We start from the raw sequence: 25,717 nt of genomic DNA on the forward strand, positions 1-25,717 counted from the left end.
TTCTTTCTCATGCACTCCAGAAATCCTCCCCTTCTGCTTTTATATTTTTTTGCACTGCTCTTTTACCAATATTGTAGTAATTAGGAGCCACAGAGAGGACCAAGTTTCTGTTTTACTAAGAACTCTACAGCTACAGATCACAATTACAGTGCTGCTCCCAAAAGCCCTACAATTCAACAGTGAAACACGAATAAAACCATGAAACTGTACAAGCAAGATGGCATTTCTCTCTAGCCTGAGTGTAGCTTATCTATTGAGCCTGATATACTATTTAGTACTAAGTGTTGACACACATTTTTTTTCTCCTCAATTTAGAGAGCCTCACAGAGAGCACAGCATTTTGAAGACAGTGTTTTCTCCATTGCTAAAGGCCTTGTCAGCTACACTGGCTGTGCCAAGAGAGCACAGTGTCTAACCAGGATTTCTGTCATTAGGGTTTAATATTTAAACTTGATGACATTTGATGGGATGTTATGAATTAGTAAAATTGGGGCCATTTATTAGGATGGCATCTTGAATCCTCAATACTATAAAAGGATTCTATTGTACACATGCCATTAAAGATTAAAAAACAATCCAAACAATGTATTCACTAAGTATAGTCATGCAGAGGCTGACTGAAAAGAAAGGCATCACTAACAAAATTACTTAAATTAAAATAAATACAAATCTGGATTCCTGCCCAAGATTCTTGCTTATAGTCTTCAAAGTGATATGGATTCCTTGAATATCTCTGCCTTTGGGTGCAGTGTCTTTAAGCTCTATTTCTTTGGTTCTCTGATATTAACTCAGCCTATAGGCCACAGCAGCCTTTTGTTCTCCATTGACGCAAGAGGCTTAAAAACCAGATATGTCTGAAAGGAAAAATCTTCTACAAGGGAGCCAGGTAACCAGCAGTGATTGAGATTTAGCTAAGATGAATTTTGTCATATTTCAGAAAATCTATTTGTCATCTGGGTTATGGAAGACAAAGTCTTGAATATAGATATCAAGTTGCCCTCAACACAAGACCAAGGACCATGCTCCCCTCATTATAGCAGAATCCATCTTCAGCATCTCTACTTGTTTTCTTAGACCTTTCTCTTTTTGCTTTTACCTAAACCTCACTCAAGAAGCATTATGGTTAAACATTAACATCCACAGACTGAGGCTGCTGTTACCTTTGCCTTCTCTTTAGACAGACTGTCCCATTCACATTTGAAATTCAGTTCAGATTAGATAGCTTAAAATAAATATCCACACATTTCTCTGTGTCAGTGTAGGATAAGAAGATTCTACTCCTCCACAATAAATATCATATATAATGGGAAAAAAACAGTCATGCAAAGCAAAGCTTTTACAAAGCAATACAAAATACTCTGAAATCATCCTCATTCCATCCTTAGTCCAGAGTTTAATCCTGGTGCTTCACATCCCATAGGTCATTAAAATCCCTTCTCAGCTCTGCAGTAAAGACCACCTATCTGCCTTTGGCTACCTGCTTCTGCCAACAGGATGGACTTGGGAGCTGCATTACCAGTGGGATGTTGCAGATTTGTAGTTCTTTGCTTTGATTACTCTAAATTGCTGTTCCTACCAAGAAGCTGTAAAACAAACTGGCTAGGCTTGGACAGAACACCCAGTGGCTGATTCATTTCCACCAGCATGTAATAGAGTTATGACTAAAGCAGGAAACTACCAGGAAACTGCTAAGCTTTTACTGCTGTATTGAAGAAACCAGTTTAATATCAGTAAGAGGACTCAACACATTTATGTTCCCTGTTTGGAGACTTATCCTTATTAAGAGTTCAGGATGGTCACGTGAACAACAGGAAGACTAATGGAAAAAGAAAATTAAGCAGATGGATGGGGAGAGGTTAAAAATATTAAACCAAACCATGCAAAAGGCTCTATGCAGTGAAGTCCTTTCTAAGTGACTCACTTTCCATCCCATTTCTTCAGCTTTTGTTTTTTACCTTTTTACCCTTTCTCTAGCTGCCCCATTTTCTTTCTGCTGCTGGCCACACCTGCAGGCTTCTGTTCTGGCACCAAGTGTTATTAAAGCACACTGTCAGCCCACGTCTGCCATCCCATCCTGTCTGTTCTTTGCTCTCCTACCTTCATTTCTATAAGTATATTCTTATTTAAATTGAACATCCTGCCCCTCAAGGACCTATGCTAAAAAACAGTTCCTCAGATCACTCATGCATGGCAAATATAAACCAACTAATACCTGCCTACTTTGCTAAAAGGAAAAGCTTCCACCTATTTCTTTGGATTACACACTGTGACAACAACTTGTATCTCTAACATTTATGATTTACTACTTCCATCTAAAGGTTTCCTGAATGTGTCCCTGTGCAATGCAGTCTCTCAGGAGAATGAAAGAGGTTCTGGCACTGTCTCATGCCACTCAGAAAGTTGCTTCCCTTTCTGTGGAGTGCTAATGACTACCAGAAATCATAAGGCATCCACACTCAGGGGCCCCAGGGACTCAATTCTGCAGGCAACAATTCAAAATACACACAAAATTCAACAGAAGGCTGTGACTTTATAACTCCCCAAAAATCATATTCTTTCCTTTCAGAGATGATCACTGGAAACTCCCATTAAAGTGTGCCATCTCAGCATGGAGAGTCCCTACACTCCTCTAATCATGACAGCTACTACTCTAAGCACAACCTTCTGCTGTTGACACAGAGTGAAGTTGTGGCCAGCACCACGTCAGCCAGCTCCTCATGGTCCAAGGCTATCAGTAACATATGCAGCAAATGGTCCTGTGTTCAGATCTGCAGCTTGGCTTCCAAAGTGACAACTTTATTCATTTTCTCCTACTATTTTAAAGAAGAATATGCTGCAAACAATACCAATTATTTTGCTTTCCAAAAAAAAAAAAAAAAAAAAAAGTATGAAACAAAAGCTCAGCTAAAACAACATAATTTTTTGGGGAGACTGAAGCATGAAGACAAGCCCTAGAGCTTTCTCTGTTCAAATGAGATACAGTTATCCTGAATCAAAAGATATTCAGTCTGAATGTTACAGTCCAGAATAAAAACTAAGTCCATTGTAGAAACCAGCACTTATTTACCAATAGTCATCAGTAATCCATAAACTCTCTTTTATCCTTAAACTAGGTCTTTTTCTTCCTCTTTATATATGAAATGTGCAAATCATATTTTATGGTTTCTTTTTTTAAACCTGTTTTAAGAAAAACTTTAAGACTGCAGTCATCCAAAAATGAACAAAAGGGAACACCTAGAAGTATTGTCCTAAAGTTCAAATTGGTTTATGTGTGAATCAGTCAGCTCTTAGATCACACTGAAAGTACATAGGATCTCAAATAAAGTGCTTTTAATAGCATTTGGAGACTGTTTTCCTTATCTCTACCCATGAAACTTTCCTGTAAGGGAAGTACGTAGATCTCATTACTTATCACCAGATCACAGAATATACTGAGTTGGAAGGTCTCTTCCACATGGATCATAAAGTCCAACTCCTAAGTGAATGGCCCACACAGAGATCAAACCCACAATCTTGGTTATTAGCACCATGCTCCAAACAGCTGAGCTCATCTCAATTCATTTCTCCCTGAAGCTCTCCTAACATGGTCATATTAATTCAATAGCCTGTGAAAGCAAAGAGAGAATTTGTAGTAATCAGGTTCCTATTATGTTAGTATAATCTCTGCATTACAAGGCAAGTATTTAGTGAGTGTCAAGAGGCCTGAGTTTGTAGGTTCAAATTATAATAATCTGACACTGTCTGTTTGGTGGCAAATGCATCTAGGACAAACAATTTAATGGAGTCAAAGTGGTGCCTCCAGCAATTCTGAGGATGCATAGAAGCATTTCCCTTCTGCCTTTGAACAGTGAGCAACAAACACTGTAGCCTAAAGGAGATGGGGAATCCTTCAGGAAAGCATAATCACATCAGATCCACACTGCAAAATCTGCAAAAGAGAACTGTCAGAAGGGGAAACAATCAAGAGTATGTAAAGCAAAAAGCATGTAAAATCATGGTGCCAAATCTCTATTTCTACACCTCCTCAGTGATCCTCTTCAGTTCCCTCAGGCTGTAGAATAGGATACAGCACTCTAAAAAGAACATGCCTACCCCACCAATGGTACTGCAAGCTCTGATATTCCCTGTGAAAGCAGAACTCAGATCTTCCCATTTTAAAAGCCTAGGCTGCTACATATTGAGCCAAATGAAACTCTCCGTGAGCAATTGCCATCACAGAACCTACGCAAGACAAGGGAGCCAGATATGGTTCAGCAAAATTTACTGTGAAAAACCTTTAGGAAGGAGGATATTGTCAAAAGACACATTTCCAACAAAATTTCCACTGAGATGTTGTGTGGTCAGCAAGTGCTTCCATCCACCTAGAGACCTGCACTCACACAGGTCATGTCTTCCTTGGGAGGAATCTATAAATAGAGATGCAAAGCACAGTACTAAGAACCCCGATCTATCTATAGGCTCTGCAAGGCTGTGTGTGTTCTGCCAAAGAAAAGTTCCTGCACAATGCAGAGGCAGATGTTGCTAGCAGCACTTGCTTGGAGGGCTCCCTATTTCTGCAGCCCTTTAATGTGTGCAAGGACTTGGCTCAGGAACAGTTCCTTTCAGCTTTCCCTGCTGTTACTCTACTCACTCCAGCACACTTCAGTCCTCTTCCCAGCAGAGCTGTTACTGAGCTTCCCTCTTCCCCTCATGCAGGACTTTACCAGTGTTCTCCCACGCTGTAACCTAATCTCCTGAACTTCTTTCCCCTATGTAGGGAAATGCTGTGATAAGGAGGCAGATAGTTCTTTCATCTGCTTGTACTCCCAGTTTTACAGTATCCCTCTGCTGATGGCAATAAGAAAGCACAGACAGGCATACAACAGCAGAGTATTTAAAAAGGAAAGTCATCATTGATCATGTGGCAAGGCAAAGAAAGGGGAGACATGTCAAAGCATCTTCATGACTTCCTGAAACATGAATTACACTACCATCTGAAGAGACTAATCCATAAATGAAACATGCTTACAGAATGTCAGTGAGACTACAGGATCCTGTAGGGAAGATAATTAGGAGACTGTCAGCTGAAAGATATCATGGGGTAATGGTTCCTGCTGCTGGCAGAATACAATCCTCAAAAATAAATGTAATCAAAACTGTGCATTATTTTCAATGCAGGAGACACTGATCTCATGGCATAAATCTATTTTTATGTTATATCTGATGTGCTAAATGATTCATAAATAATGCTTTCTGTAAGAAAGATTTCTCAAGTAACCAGACAACTAACATTGGTACTTAACTAACATACTAAACTTAAGTATGTATTTTTTTCTTGTGAATAGTCAAATAGAAACCCCTTAGAATGGAGGCTGACAAGCAATCTGAGACAAAATGGACCTTTTCCCTGAGCATAGTGATAGCTCAGCCAGCTTTGAACTGCTTTATCCCATAGCAGTACTTGGAAGAAGAGCTTATAGGTAGTAGCTGTGAATGGGATTCTAGACAGGTATTAGGATCTAGAAAATCCATCTTTGCATGCCATCTTCCACAATTTACTAGGATGCATTTACTGTTGGAAGGAGTAGATAGAAGAAGAGTGATGTGCAGAATGAAGGAGATGATACAGAGAATCTGAGACCCACACTACCTGGATCACATTGTGTTATTTAAGTGCATCTCAGTCAACCATGAAGCTCAGATTCATCCCAAATGCTATCCCATTTGTGAGCTCCAAGCCTGCTCAGGGATAGAAACCAAAGCACAGGTAAGACTTGGAGGTTCACTCAAGAAGCATATTTCTGATTAAAGCTTCTTTGCTGAATAAATCTGGGAAAATTTCTCTTTTGTTCCTTATACTTCAATTTCTCCTCTCTAACACACTGGACAACTTTTGTTTTACGTTTACAGATCCATAGAACTGCAGACATTTCATCAGAGCTGCAGGTCCAGACTTTTCTTAGACTGTATCTAGTCTGAGTGGCCATGACAGACACTGTAAGGTTCTGGTTTCCTATTCACTCTCTCTAGAGATTCAGCCAAAGGCTGTAAGAGTTTCCTTCCCTATGGAAAACTGTGTCCAGGAGCAACCCAGTAGGTAACTCTTTGGCTCTGCATTTTAGACACACCCTTAGCTAAAACACAACCAAAAGAGTTTACAAGACCTGTCTAGTGCTCTCACAAGGATGCTTAGGTGTAAAGTACTGCTACTTGAAGGCACCAGCTGGTGAATTAGTAGGAAGCAGGGATCCTCTGGCAGAAAAACTTCTGTTATTCTTGCTTCTTCCTGAACAGCATGAATTCATTGCATTCTTTGAAAGAGTGTTGCCTCAGCATGTACCCAAAGATCACTCTTCTGTAATTTGGGGGGTGGAGCTCCAACAGTTTATATCTTCAGGACATTACAAAACAGAATCTTGCAACTTTTGACACCTATTACTTATGAAAATTGTTACTAGAACTTATCATGGGAAAGGCAACTTTCATCTATGCATGCTTCTTATATCCTGAGGCATGACACAGAAGTGGTAAAATGTGGCATACACTAAAATATTAATAAACTGACAAGTTTTTAAACCCAATCTCATTATTTTTGAGCAGCTGGTGCTAGCAATCCTACATGTTCATTGATTATTGCCTTGTCCATGGAATTGATAGAGTAAATACAGAGCAGTGTTATTGCTGGGAAAAGGTAGATTAAGTCTAAATATAGCTGCAGAGAATGTTCTGAAATGTGTCTAATAACAATTAAAATTAAGTATGACTGACAAGTGGGCACTGGGACAAGAAAGCAAAAGACTTAGGTACTCAAGTCAAGTCCCCTGGCATAAATGGTCCTGTGCAATTCTAAAACAATTGTAATTTAGTTGTTAATACTGAGAAACACTGCACATCTTTCTCTAGTCTATCACAACACCTTACTACTGATCTTTTGCAAATTACACATTTGCACAGAAAATTTCCTCTAACATAACTGCAAGGGAGGTTTTTGGTGGTCTGGGTTTTTTGTCTATTACAAAATCTTGCCTCATTCAGGAAAGTTTGTTATAATACTGCACTGAGGATATGGTTGTCTCTGGACTCCAATCTGTGAAACTGCACATGAAAATGCTGAAAAGAAGAAATTAAATACAAGGAAAATGCATCCTCCTCCAGCATCTATAACATATTTGGGAAAAAACAAACTTTTGCTATGGACAGTAGATTATTTGAGAGAGAAATGCTTACAGCCCATGGAGGGAAAAGAAAGAGGTGAAGAAGACTTTGGTAGCACTGTGAAAACAGAAAATGTTGAAGATGCATTTTACCTCTTAATGTCCAGAGATACCACTCATTTTATTTGGGAACCTATTTCCTTACACATACAGTGTTTAAAGGAAAAGTTCAGGAATAATAAAGTACTGCAATTATGAGATTTCACTTCTGGTTATAAAAGAAGAAAACGTGTTGCAGCAAAAAGCACAGAAAATATGCAGACCAAAACTTTGGACTCTGGTTATGTATGTCAAAGTCAGCAGCCAGAGGCAAAACATCCAACTTTAAAGTGCAGCATTTCAAAACTGGGAAGTGTTATAAGCCACAGAGATAGGGCCTGGAGATTCTGAAACTACTTTTTCAAAAATAGAATGAACAGGGCTTTTACGTGATTACTATTTTACTGACAGTCAATGTTTATGTCTCAATCAGATGAAAAAATTACTTTGCATCTGAAGTTCTGAAAATCAAGGGGGGAAAAAAAGCAATGACAACAAAGCTGAAAAGTAGTGAAAGCAATATTTACTGTAGGTTCCTCTAATGCGTTTCACATCTAGAAACTGGAGGATAAAAGAATATTGCTCACCTAGAATAAAGCATTGTTTTCACAATTTCCATTCTGCTTTTATTCAGGTAATACACAACTGCAAAGAAACAGTCTATAAAAAACATAACCTACTGCCCTAGAAGTGTTATTCATTCTTTAGGCTTTACAATAATGACATCATAAAGTTTTCAATTCCTTCATTTAATTTCTCAAAAAAGTTCTGCATGGGAACCTGAAAAGAATACTACACATATGCAACAACAGGTAGATACCCCCAGATTCAACATCTTAAAAACGATTCCTGATCCCCATCATACAATAGTGGACACAATGCCTTTATTGCCAAAATTGCTAGTAAGTAACTGTCTCTATGAAATACTTCACATGTAGAAGCCTTATCTCAAGACAAGGAAGTGCCCAAGAAACAGAAGTGAAATAAAGAATTATTTCTAAATTTATAGAGAAGATATAAATGGCTGCCTCCCTAACACCATATTTTTCTTCAAAAAAAAAAAGCAAGAATTCTGTTATGAGAAAGTTACACAGTAAAAACTTAAATTTACATTAATATGTTAAATCTATTACTATTTAAAAATACTCTACAATTTTTAATTGTTTTCAATATTGACAGATCTATGAAAGAAAAATCTCTTAGTTGTCAACAGAAGCCTATTTCTAAGTCATCTGTTCTGTATGTAGTACATATGGGTGATAAAGCACCAATAAATTCAGATACAAGTTTTAGAGGTAACTAACACCTTAGTCTGTATAGACTGTATTTCTTTCAGTTGATAAATCAAATGGAACGTGTTTACAATATCAGCCTCTTGCATTAATAGAGTTTATCTTGGTGATCATCTCCTAGTTTGGGGGTTTGTAAATATTATGTATACACACACACAAAGCAAATATTAAGCAAATCCAATCTAGTACTCTTAAAAATGAGTACTGCATAAACAAAACATAAGTGCACATGGCAATTTTATGTTCTACATCCACCCACACAGTTGTTCTCAGCAATTCAAGAACAGAGTTGCATGGGCAGATTGACAGAATTTGAGTTACAGACATCTGTGCTGAAATAATGATCAGCATATGAAGGTTTTGTTTATTAAGGAACTGATTATGGTCTTGTTTTTTTATTTATTTTATTCTCAAAAAGAAAATAAATACAATAATTACAGCAATAACAACAACAACAAAAAAGAAGAAAGCAGAATAAGCTCAAAGTACTCTGTTTTCTTCATTCCCTCCCAGAGATCTACTCATCTCAAAACATAATTTTAGTGCTATTCCAGGAACAAGCCATGATAAAGAAACTTGCATGTATGAAACCAGTGATCTTAAAAATCTGGCAAAAAAATAGAATAAACTACAGGATCCTATTTTCCTTAGCTGCTGCCAATACCACACTGATCCCTAACAGATCAGATGTCCAACTGCCATCCCCATGATTTGTCTCTGTGTCTAAAAGTGACACCTCAGGTTAAAATCCAAAGCAGCAGGTCTTTCCCTTGCAGGATATTTTGTTTATGTTAACTGTACAAAACTTTATGGCTTTCCAAAATGCTCAGTTTTTCTTTGAACCCTTCTAGGATGAGTGGCCTCAGTTTGCCCCAGTAACTTCCTACAGCAGCAAGTTTTACAGTCTGATTATTCACTATGTCAGCAAGCCTGATAAGCAAAGCAGCCTTGGCAAAAGTCTAGAGGCTAAAGCAAGTGATGAAGCAAAAGTCTTTGACAAAACTAAGTTTCTTCCTTTAAAGGAAAGACATAAGCTTTTTTTTTTTTTTTTTTTTTTTTTCCCATGGAATGTTCTCATGTTCCTGTGGTACACAAACAACAGCAGAACTTCCATTTGTAACCATAATTTTATTCATGTCATCCTCCCATGCATCTCTCTTGCAAGGTAAACAATTCCCCATCCTCAATTTTGTGAGCTAAAGCAAGAGAGAGATCACACCTAGGTTTTGTTCCAACAGCTTGCCAGCAGCAAAGTTTCACAGCTTACTTTTAAGCATCAAGACTTAAATTGATTAACTGAAAAAGAGGATATATCTGTACCTTTTTCACAGCTTCCTTGGAGCTCCAGGGCACGAACCTTTGCTTTCTCTGGCTTTCAGTCAATATTGAATGATTTTTCAAGAACTTGATTCAAAAGCAACAATGAAGCAAGAACTAGTTTTAAAATGGTGTTGTGTCAATGCATGACCTGCCCCAAAACCTGTGTTCATGTGGTACTGCAGCATGCATTCATATTGGAAAAAAAGGTAGAAGAGCAAAATATGACACAACTTTAGTGAGTGAGCTTACCAGGCACAACTATTTCTTCTGGCAAATGCTGGAAGAGCTGAACTGGAGGAACCTGCAGAAAAATATACCCAGAATCATAATACAAGATATGTCCCATGGATTTCAAAAGGTCAGGACTGTTACCACACAAACCTATCTATAATTCATATCATCCTACTCTAAAAGAATATGTGTACCACACCTCCAAGGTCTTCTGTTCCATTACAGACAGACTTGTCATCAAACCACTTTTAGTTTATTTTTCTCAGGAATAAAAAAGAATCCTGATCAGCAAATTTCTTTCAACCATAAATTATGCAGCACATCTTCCAGTTCGTTACTGGAGCCTACTGCCTAGTCCTAAAAGCTACAGGGATTTCACAATTCTCCCTGCAACATCTACAAAATATTTCCATAAATTTCCTACTTACTGAGCAAATAACATATCCTCTCCAGCTAATGTTCCTAACATAGAGTCAGAGCATCCACTCAGGGTACCACATATGGAGCACCCAGCTAGTTCTTTCAATAGGAGAACAGCACAAACAGAGTTTGTGGGCTTGAAATTTCCCCAGGAAGAAAACCTGCCTTCAGGGCGACAGGCACGCGTAAGAACTGGTGCAGCACAGACCCAGGGGTCTGGGTCATAGCCCTGCTCTCACAAGTAAATGGATGTGCAGGGCTCCCAAAGGCTTCCCCTGTTACTGAGTAGTGGTTATCCTGTATAGGATGTCTGTTCAAAAGGGGATAAATCCAACACAACTCGAGGCTCCCTCTTGCCAGCACCAAACTCAAATTCTAAAATCTAAGTAGAAGGCGTTACACGGGTGGGTAAAGAAATCATATCACACATTTTATATGGGTATTTTACTTTCTAAAATATCTCCTATGAATAGATCTTCCCCCAGTTTATAAGCAAAGCACATTTTAATAGTTTTCACTCAGTGCATGACCACAGATATTTTTATAGCAAATATATCTTCAAAACTGCATGTGGGACTCTCAACGAGCAATGATCTAAGTGGTGGAGGTCACTAATGATTAAACATTACCAACAAATGATCCTTTTCAGCCAGGGCTCAGAATGTTTGATCTCAGCCAACTCACAGCATGAACTCCAGCCATGAATTCATGCTGTTAGACTTGTCACAGCACGATGCTCTGGGTCACCAACAGCATGCCAGCTGGCACCTGCCTGGGATCCACAGCAGGCATGGAGTGATTGAGGAACACCACTGGCCCACGAGCTCTGTGCAGGGCAAAGCTGTGCCATGTCCTGTGGCAGAGGAGGGGCTGCTGCCTTCCCAGGAACACTAAACACAAACAGAAGCAGCATCATGTCACAGTCCTCCAGTTTAGGATGCTTTGTTTAGCAAGAGCCCTGTTTTATGCAATAAATTAAACATTTCAGATGTTTTTGGAAGATGGCAGGAGAGAAGGGAATCCCTTGATGACAGACACATGAACCACTTGTTAGAGTGGGGACACAGCAATTGAGCTCCAGAAAACAAAACCACTGCTGTATCTGTCGCAAAACATGAAATATGAAAAAAATTCTTAAGAAAGGATGTTGTTTGATCTTTGTATACATTTCAGTCTAATAAAAAAAAAAAAAAATGGAGAGCTAACTTGTGAAACAGATGGCAGCTAACAAGCGATCTCTAAGTGGTGTCCAAGCATTACAAAAACAAGTTTCTTGTTGGTAGATTGCCATGTTAAACCTTGTTAAGATATAGGGCTTGACACGATTTGGTGGTCTCAGACCTAATGGGAGGTTAACAAAGGTTTAGGATGTAGGAAGAAGGATGTGCAACAATAGTGGCCACAGAGACATCTGATGGAACTCCCAAGATAAGGAAGACAACTTGGCAACTGTGCTGAATCAACTCCGGCTGGGTAAAATGTAATCTTGGGAGAGGGAGGTGGCAATCACCAGCTCAGACCATCAACAAAAGAAACCCACAGACCCAGGAGAAGAGAAAGACTGAGCATGCAGACTAATTAGTATGGGAAACAAGAAAATCATTGATAAATAGGAGACAGAATACTAAGTAATAAGATAAGTAGATAACCTCTTGCCAATTACCATTAATGCTTTTGTTTGCTAAAATACATACAAAGTAAAAAGTGTTGTTCGTTGGTGTGCTTGATTGAACACCATCGAGGACTCGGGCTTGTGCAACTCTGAAATAAATACTGAGTCTTTTTGAGGATGCCTGTATCAGCAATAGTGTGACCAGCAGGAGCAGGAAATGATTCTTCCCCTGCACTGGTGAGGCCCCACACTGAGTCCTGTGTCCAGTTCTCAATTCAGGAAGGCTATGGAGTGTGTCCAGAGAAGGCAGTGGAGCTGGGGAAGGGTCGGAGCACAACTCCTGCGAGAGCAGCTGCGGGAGCTGGGGGTGTTTAGGGAGAAAAAAGGGAGGCTCGGGGTGACCTTGTGACCCTACAATTCCCCGACAGGGGCTGTAGCCAGGTGGGGCTCTGCCTCCTCTCCCAGGCGGCAGGACGAGACCAAATGACCTCAAACTGCGCCTGGGGAGGTTTAGGTTGGAATTCCTTCACAGGAAGAGTGGTTGGGCACGGAATGGTCTGCCCGGGGAGTGGTGGAATCCCCGTCACTGGAGGTGCTCAAGCAAAGCCCGGACGTGGCACCCAGTGCCCTGTCTATTTACACGGCGGTGATGGCTCATGGGGCGCGATGCTCTGGGAGGTGTTTCCCAGCCTGTGTGACTCTGTGAGTACTGGCTTGCTGCACAGCTCGTCCCCGCGGAGCCCGGCCCAGCAGAGCGCCGCTCCAGCGCAGCCCTCACCCCGCGCGGCGCCGTGAGGCAGCCCCTGCCCCGCGCGCCCCCGCCCCGCCCTCGGTGGGCGGAGCCTCGCCTCCCGCCCGCGCCGATTGGTTGCTATGACCACGCCCCTCCGCCCCGCCCGCCGCGAGTCGCATCCCGCCCCCACCGTCCATCCCGCCGGTTGGGGCGCTCACCTTTTCTGCCTGACTGGAAATTGCCGCCGACCTCGTTTTTCCGCCCGTGGCGGGCGTGCTTGGGAGAGGCGCGCTCGCGCTGATTTGGAGCAGGCTGCTGTAATTTTTCGGACTTTTTTTTTTTTTTTTAAATTTCACTCTTTCTGCGCCTCCCCGCGCAGGCGTCCCTGAGCCGGTGGGGCCCTTGAACGGTGCGGCGTCGCCAAAACGCCGGCGGCGGGCGGGACGGGTCCTTTCGGCCGAGCCGTCGCAGCCGGTGCCCGCCCGGCCCACACCATGTACTACAAGTTCAGCAGCTTCACGCAGCGCCTCGTCGGGGCCACGGCGGCCGCCGCCTACACTCCACAGGTAACACCGCACAGGTGACACCCCGCAGCCGGCCGGGGGTGCGGCACCGCGGGCGCGCGTTGGGCCGGGCAGGGATCGGCCGCCCCCACGGGCGCCGAACGGATCCGGCCCCGCGCATGACCTTGGCGAGACGGGACGCTGTGCCCTGCGGCCCGTGGGGCAGCTTTGGGATGAACTGCGGGTTATGGCAAGGAAGTAACGGGCTTTCAGCACAGAGGGCTGGTCCAGAGTTGAGCGGTGCTTGGCGGGGTTTTAAAATCACCGAATCACAGAATCAGTTAGGTTGAAAAGAACCTCCGAGATGATCGAGTCCAGCATGTCACCGAACACCCCTGTGTCAGCTGGACCAGGGCACCGAGTGACACGTCCAGCCTTTCCTTAAACGCCTGTGGGGACAGCGAATCCACCACCTCTCCCGGCAGCCCATCCCAATGTTTGATTTCTCTTTCTGTGAAGCAGTTCCTCCTGATGTCCAACCAAATCTCCCCTGGCACAGCTTGAGTTCATTTCCTCTCATGCTGTCTTTAGTTGCTTGGGAGAAGACAATGACCTCTTCCTGGCTACACACTCCTTTCAGCGAGTTGAGAGTGACAAGGTGACCCCTGAGCCTCCTTTTTCCAGGCTGAACACCCCCATCCTATAAGACTTGTGCCCCAGCTCCATTGCCCTCCTCTGGACACACTCCAGCACCTCAGTGTGCTTCCTGAAATGAGGGTCCCAGAACATGGTACTGTAACTTGCAGCTGGCAAATGGAAACAGCCCTGGTCTCTGGTCCATGCATGCAACAAAAATCCCCAATTACTGAAAGCACTAAAACCTTCCCCAGGAGGATAAAAATCCAGGAAAGTTTGTTTACTGTAAACTGAAAACTTACCTCTCCTCTGTATGATGCCAACTTAGTAAATAAATCTATAGACATAAAGATGGAATTCAGCAAGCTTATACTTGTCACACTGCATAGTGAAAGGACATGGTTAAATCTTCAGGAGCAAAGCAAATCTGAGTGAGGGCAGAATGAACCCGAGTACATCAGTCATTTCAAGGCATGAGAGTTGCATATTGGAATCACAGGAATTGCTTTTCTGTACATCAGTATAAATTCCCAAATAATATTAAGAGGATCTGTAATGTGATTTTATCATGGGACAAATGCAGTATGGTTGTTACACCATGTTCCATTTTCTGAGTAAAGTTTGAAAAAACTAAATTCTTACAGCTTAAAAAAAACCCTAGAACTGGAGGTTAAGAGTTATAAGAATGATTTTTAAAAAGCCAACCTTTCAAAAAACTGCTTCCAAAGAACAAACATATGATTAAACAACAAAAGTCTTAATGAAAAAAAATAGATACAGATGCATACACATATATGAAATCAAAGTTATGGTTGGTCTTCTTCCCAATAAATTAATTTTAAAAAGTGACTGAAATTAGTTAAAGTCACTACATTCTTGTAGACTAATTGTGATACACAACTCTACTTCATTCTTAGCCTGTTAATTATGTTAGCATCTACTTTACAGTTCTGTTTTCCTGGGAATCCTTGACTGTGAGAGTTTTACTTGGAAAATCCAATCATCTTCACAAACAAGAATATAGTGTGAAGCAGCTGTAAAACCTCAGATTATTTCAAGGATCCCAGGAAAACTACACAACTATTTTTTCTAAAGTTTTTTTTTAAGAGAACTTGATGATCAGACTGAATACAGTGCTTAATGGTTCATAACTCTACCACTCCTTACAAGTGGAATGCTGCAGATTACTGCAGGACTTTATCCCAGAGCAGGCAATAGAGTGTACTCTTGTAAAGTTTACAGAAAGCAGCAAGGGAGTGGCCTCAAAACAATTATAAGCAGAGTTGCCATTCAGAGGGACCTACCAAGAGCATGGGAATGATCTGACAGGAACACTGTGAAGTTCCATGATGGAAAAAAGGCACAATTGCTTGTGCAGGAAGGAAGAGCCCCTGCAGGGTTTTGGGGTGGTGACTGAGGGGCTGGTGGTATCAGCTTTGTGGTGGAGCTCCAGAGGTAGTGCCAGGCAGGAAAACAGCAGCCTCCTGGCTCTATCACCCTGTGAGCTGTTGGTTGAGGAAAGCAAGGCTCTCCCCTGCTCAGCACTTCTGGATCACTTGGAGGTGATCCAACTGTGGCCAGCTGTGGGAATGGCAGCTGGAGCAAGTTCAGCAGCCAGCTGAGGTTTGCAAGATGGAGCCAGGCTTTGCACAGTGCTCTATGCTGGGAAGGCAAAAGACACCAGGCATAAACTGCAAGAGGAGAGGTTCAGGCTGGACAGGAGGAAAGATGTGTTCGTGGTGGGAAGAGTCAAGCACTGGAGCAGCTGCCTGGAGAAGGAGGTTGTGCACTCAGAGGTTTTCCAGGCCAGGACACACAAAACCCACAGCAATCTGGTGGCACCTTGCTCTGGACTAAAGAGCACTAGAGGGCCCTTCCATCCTGAATTACCCTAGGATCTTAAATAAACATTGGGGTAACAGAGAGCTTCTGATAGGCAGTTTCTGTCCCAAGAAGGCTTTTTGTCCTCATCTTTCCCCATCACTTTGGAAGCACTTCAACTTTAGAAGGCTTCAGGGATAGTTATCAGGGGTCAGAGGTGCAAGAAACAGAGGACAGCAGAATAAATAATATTCTAGTATGTATAGCACTTATACAGTACCAATATATTTATCTAGCACTGTTGCAGTGATTGGGGCATTTCTTACCTCTCCTGACAAAGTTATGTTTGGAGAATAAACATTGATACTTCATTTATATAGTGAAGAGCTGAGGCTTGGGAGAGGAATGGGAAAGGGCTTCAAGTCTAAACAGTAACAAACCTCCTTTCTAGAAGTTACAATCTTAAAAGTTATTTTCAATCCCTTTTTACAATGTTATTATGCCAGCATTTTTTGTAGAATTTACTTTTTTTTTCTCTAAGCTTGACTGAATTCCCAGTTCACACATCTAGATGCATCAGTCTGCTAAAGTGCTTTCAATAAACAGCAATTGAAATATAAAGGTAATCCCATGAGTGTTAACACCTTAAGTCCAAAACAAAGTAATTTTTTTTCCTATTGATTTAATTGCTCCATTTATTAAAACTATAGCTGAGCATGTCAAGTGGTTTTCTTTTTATGCTTCTGTTTATTTTGATGTTTCTGGAAAAGTGAAGAAATCCTGCCATTCAAATTCTCCTTGGTAAAATATGCAGTATAAAAATTGTTTTTGTTCTGTGCTATTACATTCTGGTGCTTTCCAAGACATTACTGTATTGCAACAGATTTAAGCTTACTGTGGGCTTGCAAAACATCAGTCTAAAAGGATTTGAGAAATTATTTTGCTTACAGTAACATAACTAACAGCTTATACTAACAAAAAAAAAAAACAAAACAAAACCTCTTGAGTTTGAAATCCGTATTCTTTCCATCTCAGACTTAACATGCTTAGAAGACTTAATTTTACATTTAAAAAGGTTGTATAGTCTGAACCATTTATCTTGTTTGAATAATTGGGAACTTCCTTAGCTAGCTGAGGAGTGAAATATTTTCAAAACTACTTCTATGTAGGAGGATAATGGCTGCCATAACCACTAAAAAATCAATAAAAATAGTAATTCAAAGAGTTAGCTTATGTTTAAAGTACAAATGCTGGGACCAGTTTCAGATAGTGTCAGATGAGGACAAGTACATGAACTTTCCCCTAGTTCTTCTACTGAACATGATCCTAGCAGAAATTTAGGTGTACTACAGTATCTTCACTTGTTACAACTTCTTTTGCTTGTAGCTATTTAAAGCCCCCATGAGCCACAGATATTTTGATTTTAGCCAGTATGGATTGTTTAGAGTTAGTTGAGAATCTGTAATATGTAACCTTTTGTGCCTTAGATAGTACTTAATATGTACACAAAATCACTGTCATTGGATCATCATCCCTGTACAAAGAAAGACTCAGTTGGTTTTACCTAAGAGCCTTGTGTGTCATAGAAAATATAACTTTAGGCAGTGAGGTGTATTCTACTGTGAAGGACCTGCTACTTAGTTTAGAAGTGTCTAGGTTCAGTAGGTTTATATTCAATGCATGTTCTGAAATACTGATTCCCAAAGAAACTTCCCCATTTCTTTTTGGCCTTTACTTCAGTTTTCTTTCTCATTCTCAGATCTGTTTGGGCAACTCCCCTTACATTAAAAAACTTAAGTTCTACTATCTCCATTAAATTATGCTCCAAATCCTTAACTGTTTTTGCTGTCAGGAAAATGTAAACCTAACTTGCAAATTCATATGAGCCAGATGTATTTTTTTTTAACTTAGAGTCTGATGGCCAACCAAGAGATACATTGGGTCCCAAGATCTTCAGACCTCTGACAGGAGAACAAACACACCTTATAGAAGGGTAGACAGAAAATTCTGTTTACTCTTTTGGATTAGCTACATGTCTTAACCTTTCATTGAGGACTTCAGCATTTGAAAAAGTCATTGCTGTAGCATGCTGATGAAATCAGCTGATGTTGACTCTTCTGCATAACTACAGCTGCTGTACTTTGTCCAAGATTTGAGAAAAAAAAAATCCTGTTATAGTGATTAAAAATGAAACATTAATACCTTAATAGCAGAAGAGCAATTATCAATGATTAACTTTTTTTTTAAATGAAGCTTAGGTCAAATGTGTAGACACATTAATTTCTCAGTATTATCCTGAGTATTGTGAGACACTGATGTCATTAAATAAACCTGTGGTTTTAGTGATGTTAAATACAGTGACCAAGGGTCATTTAAGGTTCTTACTTTACAGTTTTCAGCGGTGAAATTCACCTTTACATTACACTATGGATTTCTCATCAGTCATGTTAAGCTTAGTAAACTGGGTGTGAGAGAAAGTACTTGCCACTTTCTCTCAATAACCACAGGCAAGTACAAATTGGAACAGCCACACATTTGCACTAATTTAACTGAGCTTGGTCAGAGTTGGCCAAGACTCATAATTCATGGATGAAATTCAAGTGAAATTTTACATTGGTGAGGAACCCTAATTAGTGCAGTTGTCTGCATTAAGCAGACTGAACTGTCTCCCTTCTGCAGCATGTGTTTTGTGGTACTCGTTCCTGAAGCCAATGAACCACATCAATGTTTTTTATTTAAATGGCTATGTGGTATTCTTAAGTGGCATCCTGCTGCTTGGGAAGTAATTTGCGCCTTTACATTGATGATTATGTGAGTTTGCTGAACTGATTCCATTTCATTTCACAATGAAGTTTGTCACTTGAGTCTGGTCTGACTGCTGTGCCTCCTGCAGAAAGGAATCTTACATTCTCCATCTGAACAGGAATATACTTCTGAAGGTTGAAAAAGTATGCAATAACCTACAGTTGTTGATTTAGTAAGTACTGAACTTTTTAGATGGCACTGCTCCTGAAAAAACTGCTTTTTCAGGAAGGCAAAAGAAAAAAAGAACTGGAGACTTTTAAGACACCTGAGATACTAAAAATCAAGAAGGCAAGAAAAGTTTTGGAGAAGTCACCTGCACATTAGTATAAACATCTCTTCTGTAGTTATTTCTGCCAAATCACCAACTTCTTTAAGACAAATCTAATAAAGTACTTAAAGTTCCTATAGACAAAGATACTCCTCCAAAATTGCTTTCTTCAGGGCCTTGGATGTAGCTGGTACTTAGCCTTGAATAAATAGTTAGTAACTTCCCCTGCCTAATAATAGTTCCCTAGATGCTTCCTTCATAGCACTGTGGCCAGAACTGGTCACTGGTCCTGAATAATTCAGCAGCACTTACTTTCTGTGCAAGCCTGCTCAGTAGGAAGGCATGAGTTACTGAATATACCAAGAAATTCAGTTTTGCTGCTGCCTTTCAAAACATAATCAGAAAGATCGCAAGTGGATTCTAATATTCAGTCAGGCACTGACTGGGAATGGGAAGCTGAACCCAGATCCTCAGGGTACAGCACTGATGGCCATTCCATAGGATATTTTGGGAGGCTGAGAAATCTGTTTTTTCTGCTGAAGATGCCTTTTGTAGCAGATAATTTGCATAAGGAAAACACGTCTGGTCTATGGCTGGCACAAAAGAAAGAATACCAGTCTGCTTTCAGCTCCAAATACTGTCAGACAGTTCTCTTCAATACAAAATGCATCAACTAGTCCTTTGAACAGAAACCAGAATTTCTGTGCAGTCTTAACTTGACCCATGGTTGCTTCTGTTTCTAATAAAAACCTGTTGCATTAAACTAACTGTACAATGCTTTTAATATCTGTGGCAAGTTAGGAAAAAAAAATTGCAGCTGTTTTGAGAGCCATCATGTAAAACATCACTGCCACGTGTCCAGACATAACTGTTTAATCTAATTACAGTAATAAAGACAAGGAGGCCACCTCATATTGGCTGTGACTTTGTGTCCTTAATAACAGAACTGGATTACGTAGTTTCTAGGTATGGCTATGGTATGTTACACCTGCACAAAATATCCACTATATCAGGGACTCTGGAGAGCCTTGAGCACCCTTACAACTTCTGTATGATCCAAATGATCCTTTTTTTTTTTTTTTTTTTTTTTTTTAATCCCCAAATTGTACATCCAAATTATTTAAGGCCTATTTATTTTTGGCTACTGCTTGCAGGAGGTAAAGCTCATTCCTCACTCTGACCCTTGTTCCTAATCCTACTGCTCAGAGAGTCCTAGATAGTCTGTGTACGTAACAGAAGCAGTAATTTGGAGCAAGTACTAGCACAGAGAAATAACAGCTATAAATTCATGCCATGGATGAATTTCGAACTGGAAAGGAGGCTTTCCTTGCTAAGCTCTGACCCCAAGTTGTCACTGCGATATTGGTGACTTAACAATGTGTTTGTCACAAATCTTCATACCAGATAAATACTCTTTTTAATGTATCCTTGCAATGACTGGCAGTGTGCCTGCCTAGCGTGACAATTTGTACATTTGCAAGTACCTTGATATTTTAATCTTTATTTATGCAGGGTCTCAAACCATTAGCTCCCACTGCATCCCCAGATCCGATTTTTGGGACAAGTAAACCTGCTCCAGGTTTACCAGCAACTGATCCTTTGTTGAATCCAAACAAGGTGCCAGACCTACAGAAAATTTTTCAGGTAATGACAACTTTGAGAGTAGTTTGAAGAAAACTGGAGAATGGGACATATCTGTCCTTATTTTAACATAGCTAACTACTTTTGCCATTCTACAATGCCTGAATTCTGTAAAGTTTAGTCAAGAAACTGTCACGTACAGTATAATCTGTGTACTTGTACTATATTACAAAGTATATATATGCCTTGTATAGGAGATAAATACAGAAAGTAGATAAATGCAGTCACACTGTCTTTTTGCTGACTTCAGAAAGTGGTGGTTGTATTCTTTGACTTTTGAAAGCACTTTCTCTTCGGGAATCTGAGTATGCCTTAAAGCAGATGTGAAAGAGCAAAGCAAATCGTTCCTGTTTTGTGCATAATGATTTGAATGTTGCTGAAGCTGTTTATACTGCAGTATTAGAGCAGCACAGTAAAGTTTTCAAAGCCAGTTTGTTAGCTATGGAATTTTTAAATACACGACTTAACTTAAAACAAATTAGTTAAGCTTTTTTTTAAGCATCAAGAATATACTTTATAATGTTCCCTTTTCACTCTTACATGCCACTTCCATTTGGAATGTGTCAGTCTGACTTGGTGAATAATTTTTATGCATATCTTTTCACATTCCGTTGTTAGTGACACTTTTCCCATCCAGGTCCTCCTGAAAAATATTTCAGGATACATCTTTCTGCTTGCACTTAACAGCTCTGGCTAACAAAATTAACTTGCCTTTGCATTTGTCTTGCTAGACAAAATACACTTGGGTGTAGAGTGAACCTATTTGTCACAAGGTTTCCCTCTCAGAATTCTCTTAATTTACCCAAGGTAGCTTATTGCTTAATGACCTCAGCATGGGTGTTAATTTCTTTTTTGCTTGTTTTTTCCTTGAACTCTTCCCACAGAGATCAGATGGGCTGCCAGTACACCTGAAGCGAGGATATCCAGATAGGATGCTCTATCGGACCACAATGGCACTGACAATAGGAGGGACTATCTACTGTCTGATAGCACTGTACATTGCCTCACAGCCAAAAAACCAAAATAAATGAACCACACCTCATGGGACTCTCAGCTCTCCTCTGAAGGATATCCTGCATGTACCACTTTGCACTTGAATCTGTTCCCTGTGGTCACATAGGGTTCATTATTCAGATCGGATTTCTTGGAGAAAATGTTTTTAAATCGGTTGCCTTATGTATTCTAAAACACCAATATAAACAGAGAAATACATTATTTTAACATATGGTTGTAGCTTTTTTGTCTTGCAGGAGTTTATAAACAGCTGGATAAATTTAAGCTTTTCCTTCCATCTCTCCCCCAACTTAAACAATGTTAGAGAGAGGACAGGACAAATAATTTGTGAGCTATGCACCACATTCCTTAGTGGAAGGATGCTGCTAGTTTCCAAAACACTGAAAGCAAATAATTTAATTATAGCATACTTGGAACCTGCTTCTGTCCTATACAGATCATTTTACATAAGCAGCTGGCAATGAAACTTTTCTAAATGCTGGTATATTAGCAAATAATATACCACCTCTGGTAGTAGGACAAAGGGCTTGTCTCCCTGGAGCATTTAAAGTGGATTTATTCCAGAACTGTAGCATCACTGTATGCAGCAGAGTGCACCGTTATTGTAGCATCAGTTCCACCAGTTTTTGGACTTCCCTTTGCAAACTGTGTTATCATGCAATAAAGACATGAATACTCCAAGAGGCAAGTCTTGAAAGTTTCAGAGCATTTCAGCATGCCTGGTAGTGAAATAAACATATTGGTACACTTTTAAGTTCAATTTGTGCATTCCAAATCATAAAATTAATTCAGCTACCTTGCTGTCATCTTTTTGAGATGTTAAATCTCTTAAAAGCCTCTCCCAAAGTGCACTATGTATTTAACAATAATTTTTGGTGAAACAGGTCACTGTCATAACTTAGCTGCTTACTATTTCCAGGTGCCTGCAGATAGCTATTTATATACACACATTTCTGTGGATGGAAGAGAGATAAGCCAATACAACCCATATACAGCCCTTGTAATAGCATAGCCTTGAACTGCAAGCTTCATACAAGTCTTCACAAAATACGTTCTCTAATTATTTCCTCCTCTGCCCCTGAACTTTGATTTGCTAGCCTCTGTAAAGATCCATCACACAACTGTGCAGAAACAACCTTCAAAGTAAATAAGAAAAAGAGTTGATAAAGGAAACCAAAACTTCCTTTTTTCAATATTTTACTAAAAACATTCTGATTTTTTCCACTTAGGTTACATCAGAGCCTTACTACTGCTTCTTAGCAAAGAAAATAGCTGCTTGTACTCTGATCTCAGGTTTCAGTCAACGTTGGTGTTTCAGGATGCAAGAGATTTAAGTCAATGAAAAATAGTTTTATAAGGATGGCAAGAGTCAATGAATAGCAGAGAATAAATTCTGCAGTAACTGATAGTTGTGTTGCTTCTACTGATAAAATATTTTCTTCTCAGTAACCCATGCTTCCCTGGCACTAAATCTTGTGTTGTAGCCTGTTAAATACTACAAAAAAAACAAGAAAGAGAAAACAGCACAGTAGGTTGTTGTCTGTCTTTCCTACATACCATCTATCAAGCACTGCCTGTAAGAATTTTGTAGTAGTAAATAGACTTGACAGGTAGATTTTCATGAAGCTGAACTTTGTTCAGAGTATTCCCATGCTCTTAGTCTTCTGATTTGGTTTTGGTTTTGTTGGAAGGGTGGGTTAGAGATTTTATATTTTTTTGCTTGTTTTTGTGATAGTACTGGGTTTTTTTTTGTTTTAAATCAACTATTTTTAGGGCTCATGTAGAGGGTAACACCTTTCTGCTTGTTGCTAAAGCAGATGTGGATAAAATGACCAAGCTGTTACCCACAGCCAGTGGGAATACTGTCGTGGAAGGAATGACAAGCTTAGCACTCAGACCCAGCTTGCTTAAAGTAACTCAGCTAGGACATTGGGTTCATGTCTTGCAGTTAGAGGTCATGGCTGAATCCAAGGATAGCAGAATTGCCCTGGGCCTCCCTTTTCCCAGCTCTGTGTCAGCAGCTAAGAACATGTGCCAAAGGGACAAAAACCACCCATAAGATTTTGCAAATAAACAGACTACACAATCCATTGCACACCTTTCCCTCCACCTCTCCACCCCAAATGTCTGGATTTGGAAAAACTAAATTCGCTTTTCCCTCCTTGCAAAAGCTGACCCAGTTGAAGCAGGGTGAGACTTCTGCTTGAGCTTCTGAGATTGACACCCATGATTCAGTTGGGGGTTAAAGAACAAAGAGGCTTGTCTGCAGCCTGGAGTACAGCTCCAGGTCTGAGAGAAAGGGCAGACTGCATTTCTATGTTCCCTCAGCAAAGTACTCTGAAAAACAGGAAAGTTTCCAAGCTGTAACCACTTTAGTCTGTGGCAGCAAACTCTTGCCCCTTTCCTCAATTAGTTTTGCCAATCATCATGAAATCGCAACGTGGTAAATCCTGTTTCTCCCTAGAGCAAACTAATATCTGTTTTAAAATACTGATGCCAAACTTCTGTGAAGATTCAAGTGTTTTGAATTATTTGTGATACAGAGACCTAATCATCATCTTAAGCCTTCAAGAACACCCTTACCTTTAAAAGGAGTAGTCTGACCCTGGCCTGATTGTTAAAGTCTTAAGTAAGGAGAACCAGGGGTGACTTGCAGCATCAAGGCTTACTTCAGTACTGTGAGTTGTCATCCCCAGAAGCAAGAATATGATGGGACCTACAACTTCATTATAGTGTTCTTGTTTTATAAACTCTCAGTTTTGTCTTAGAAAATATGCAACCTACCAACACTGAAAAAAAAAAAAAAAAAAGGTGGGGGAAGCCTTTTTAAAATTATAGCTTATACCCTAGTGTTTTGGTTTGAATGTATATTAGAGAATAAATTATAATAAGCTTTCATACCCCAAGGTGCCAAGTTTGGAAGGGAAAGCAGCTGAGATTTATAATACACTGGAACAAAATTATCTTGTGGGTAATCATCTATCCCCCATGGCATTATCTTATTGTTGAGAGACAGTGGTTTTCCTTCTTAAATAATTTCTGTGGCAACCTGGATTCAATAGTTGTATCATTGTAATGGTTTTTAAATAAGATCTCCTCCCCTACCTTTTGTGTGGGAGTAGTAGAATAAATGCATATGAGAAGATGTTGATAGCATGCACATACATCTGACAGCTGCTTTAAAAATTAAAGTGTGTTGAGTACTGTGTGTACAGTACTGTAGTGTGACCATACAGTCTCAACAGGCTTTTGCCTTAACATTTTAAATTGTCAACAGACTGATTATTTCCAAACTGAGACATTATCTGTTTGATCTTGCCTTAAAGCAAAACTTTCAAATTAAAAGGCATTGTAAGGAATAAAAGCATGAAAAACTAGAGAATTTGGAATCTAATCTTACAGACCTAAAAACAGTTAAGAATAGTTTATTTGCATACATGTACATGGTAATTATTCTGTCTTTATCCTCCTTTCTGCCTTCTAAGAGGCTTTAAGAATCACAGATTGATTGGGGGGGGTTTTTTGGTGACTCCTCTCACAAACCATACCCCTGCACATCTTAAACTTTGAAAAATTCAGATGCTTTTCTACAAAGAGAAAAATGGGCATGTATTGGCTAAGCTATGTATAAAATCATGCTAAACTGTTCTGAAAAAAGTGCAAAATACCTGCATTTTATGACATTAAATTTTTCCCCTTTCCTGCCCATCACCTCAGTGAAGAGTTTCACAAGAAAGCTGAAGCTTGATCTCTGTTCTAAAATGGACAATGAGAAGAATTTGCCTGTATTCTAAGCATTACAGTTAAGCAGTAGGCACAATAAACAACCTTTTAAGCATTTTGCATTTTCAGTACTAACTGCATCTTCATTTATAAAAGATCATTAATTTGAAACAATTCCAGTGATCTGCAGTGGAAGTGATGCACAGATTGCTAAGAGCTAGAAGCATATTTGCTGTGAGAGGGAGTGCAGCATTTCTGTGGATCAGGAATAGGATATATGCTTGTCAAGCATCAGTGTGCTATCTCACTAACACCAGATCTTATCTTCTGATGCTTCCCACGTGATCCCAGATTACTTTTTGATATGTCACTAGACAGAAGAAACCACTAGTTTGTACATTAATTATCTCAAAATACAAGAAAGTTGCATTTAAGGGTCTGTTTTCTCACATACCACCCAGTATAT

At 40.0% G+C, this 25,717-nt stretch overlaps 1 protein-coding gene across 2 annotated transcripts; it reads left to right on the forward strand.

Moving 5' to 3' along the window:
• The first annotated feature begins 13,020 nt into the window (after positions 1–13,020).
• COX7A2L (cytochrome c oxidase subunit 7A2 like) lies at positions 13,021–21,739 on the forward strand. 2 transcript variants are annotated; one of them, XM_079298594.1, is made up of 3 exons: positions 13,021–13,406; positions 20,386–20,517; positions 21,399–21,739. In XM_079298594.1, the coding sequence occupies exons 1-3, from the start codon at positions 13,335–13,337 to the stop codon at positions 21,543–21,545; spliced, it is 351 nt and encodes a 116-aa protein (XP_079154720.1). In that variant the 5' UTR covers positions 13,021–13,334; the 3' UTR covers positions 21,546–21,739. The 2 variants fall into 2 exon arrangements, with proteins under 2 accessions (XP_079154720.1, XP_079154721.1); XM_079298595.1 differs by lacking the exon at positions 20,386–20,517 and having other exon boundaries at positions 13,036–13,406.
• Positions 21,740–25,717: the final 3,978 nt, after the last annotated feature.

The sequence above is a fragment of the Erithacus rubecula genome (genome assembly GCF_903797595.1).
Source record: "Erithacus rubecula genome assembly, chromosome: 2".
Classification (NCBI taxonomy): Eukaryota; Metazoa; Chordata; class Aves; order Passeriformes; family Muscicapidae; genus Erithacus; species Erithacus rubecula.

Bases quoted from the DNA above. Each gene is read 5' to 3' on its own strand.
- COX7A2L (XM_079298594.1), top strand. From the start codon at position 13,335: ATGTACTACAAGTTCAGCAGCTTCACGCAGCGCCTCGTCGGGGCCACG. The intron at 13,407-20,385 runs GTAACACCGCAC...TTATTTATGCAG, and splicing joins CCGCCGCCTACACTCCACAG to GGTCTCAAACCATTAGCTCC. The intron at 20,518-21,398 runs GTAATGACAACT...CTCTTCCCACAG, and splicing joins ACCTACAGAAAATTTTTCAG to AGATCAGATGGGCTGCCAGT.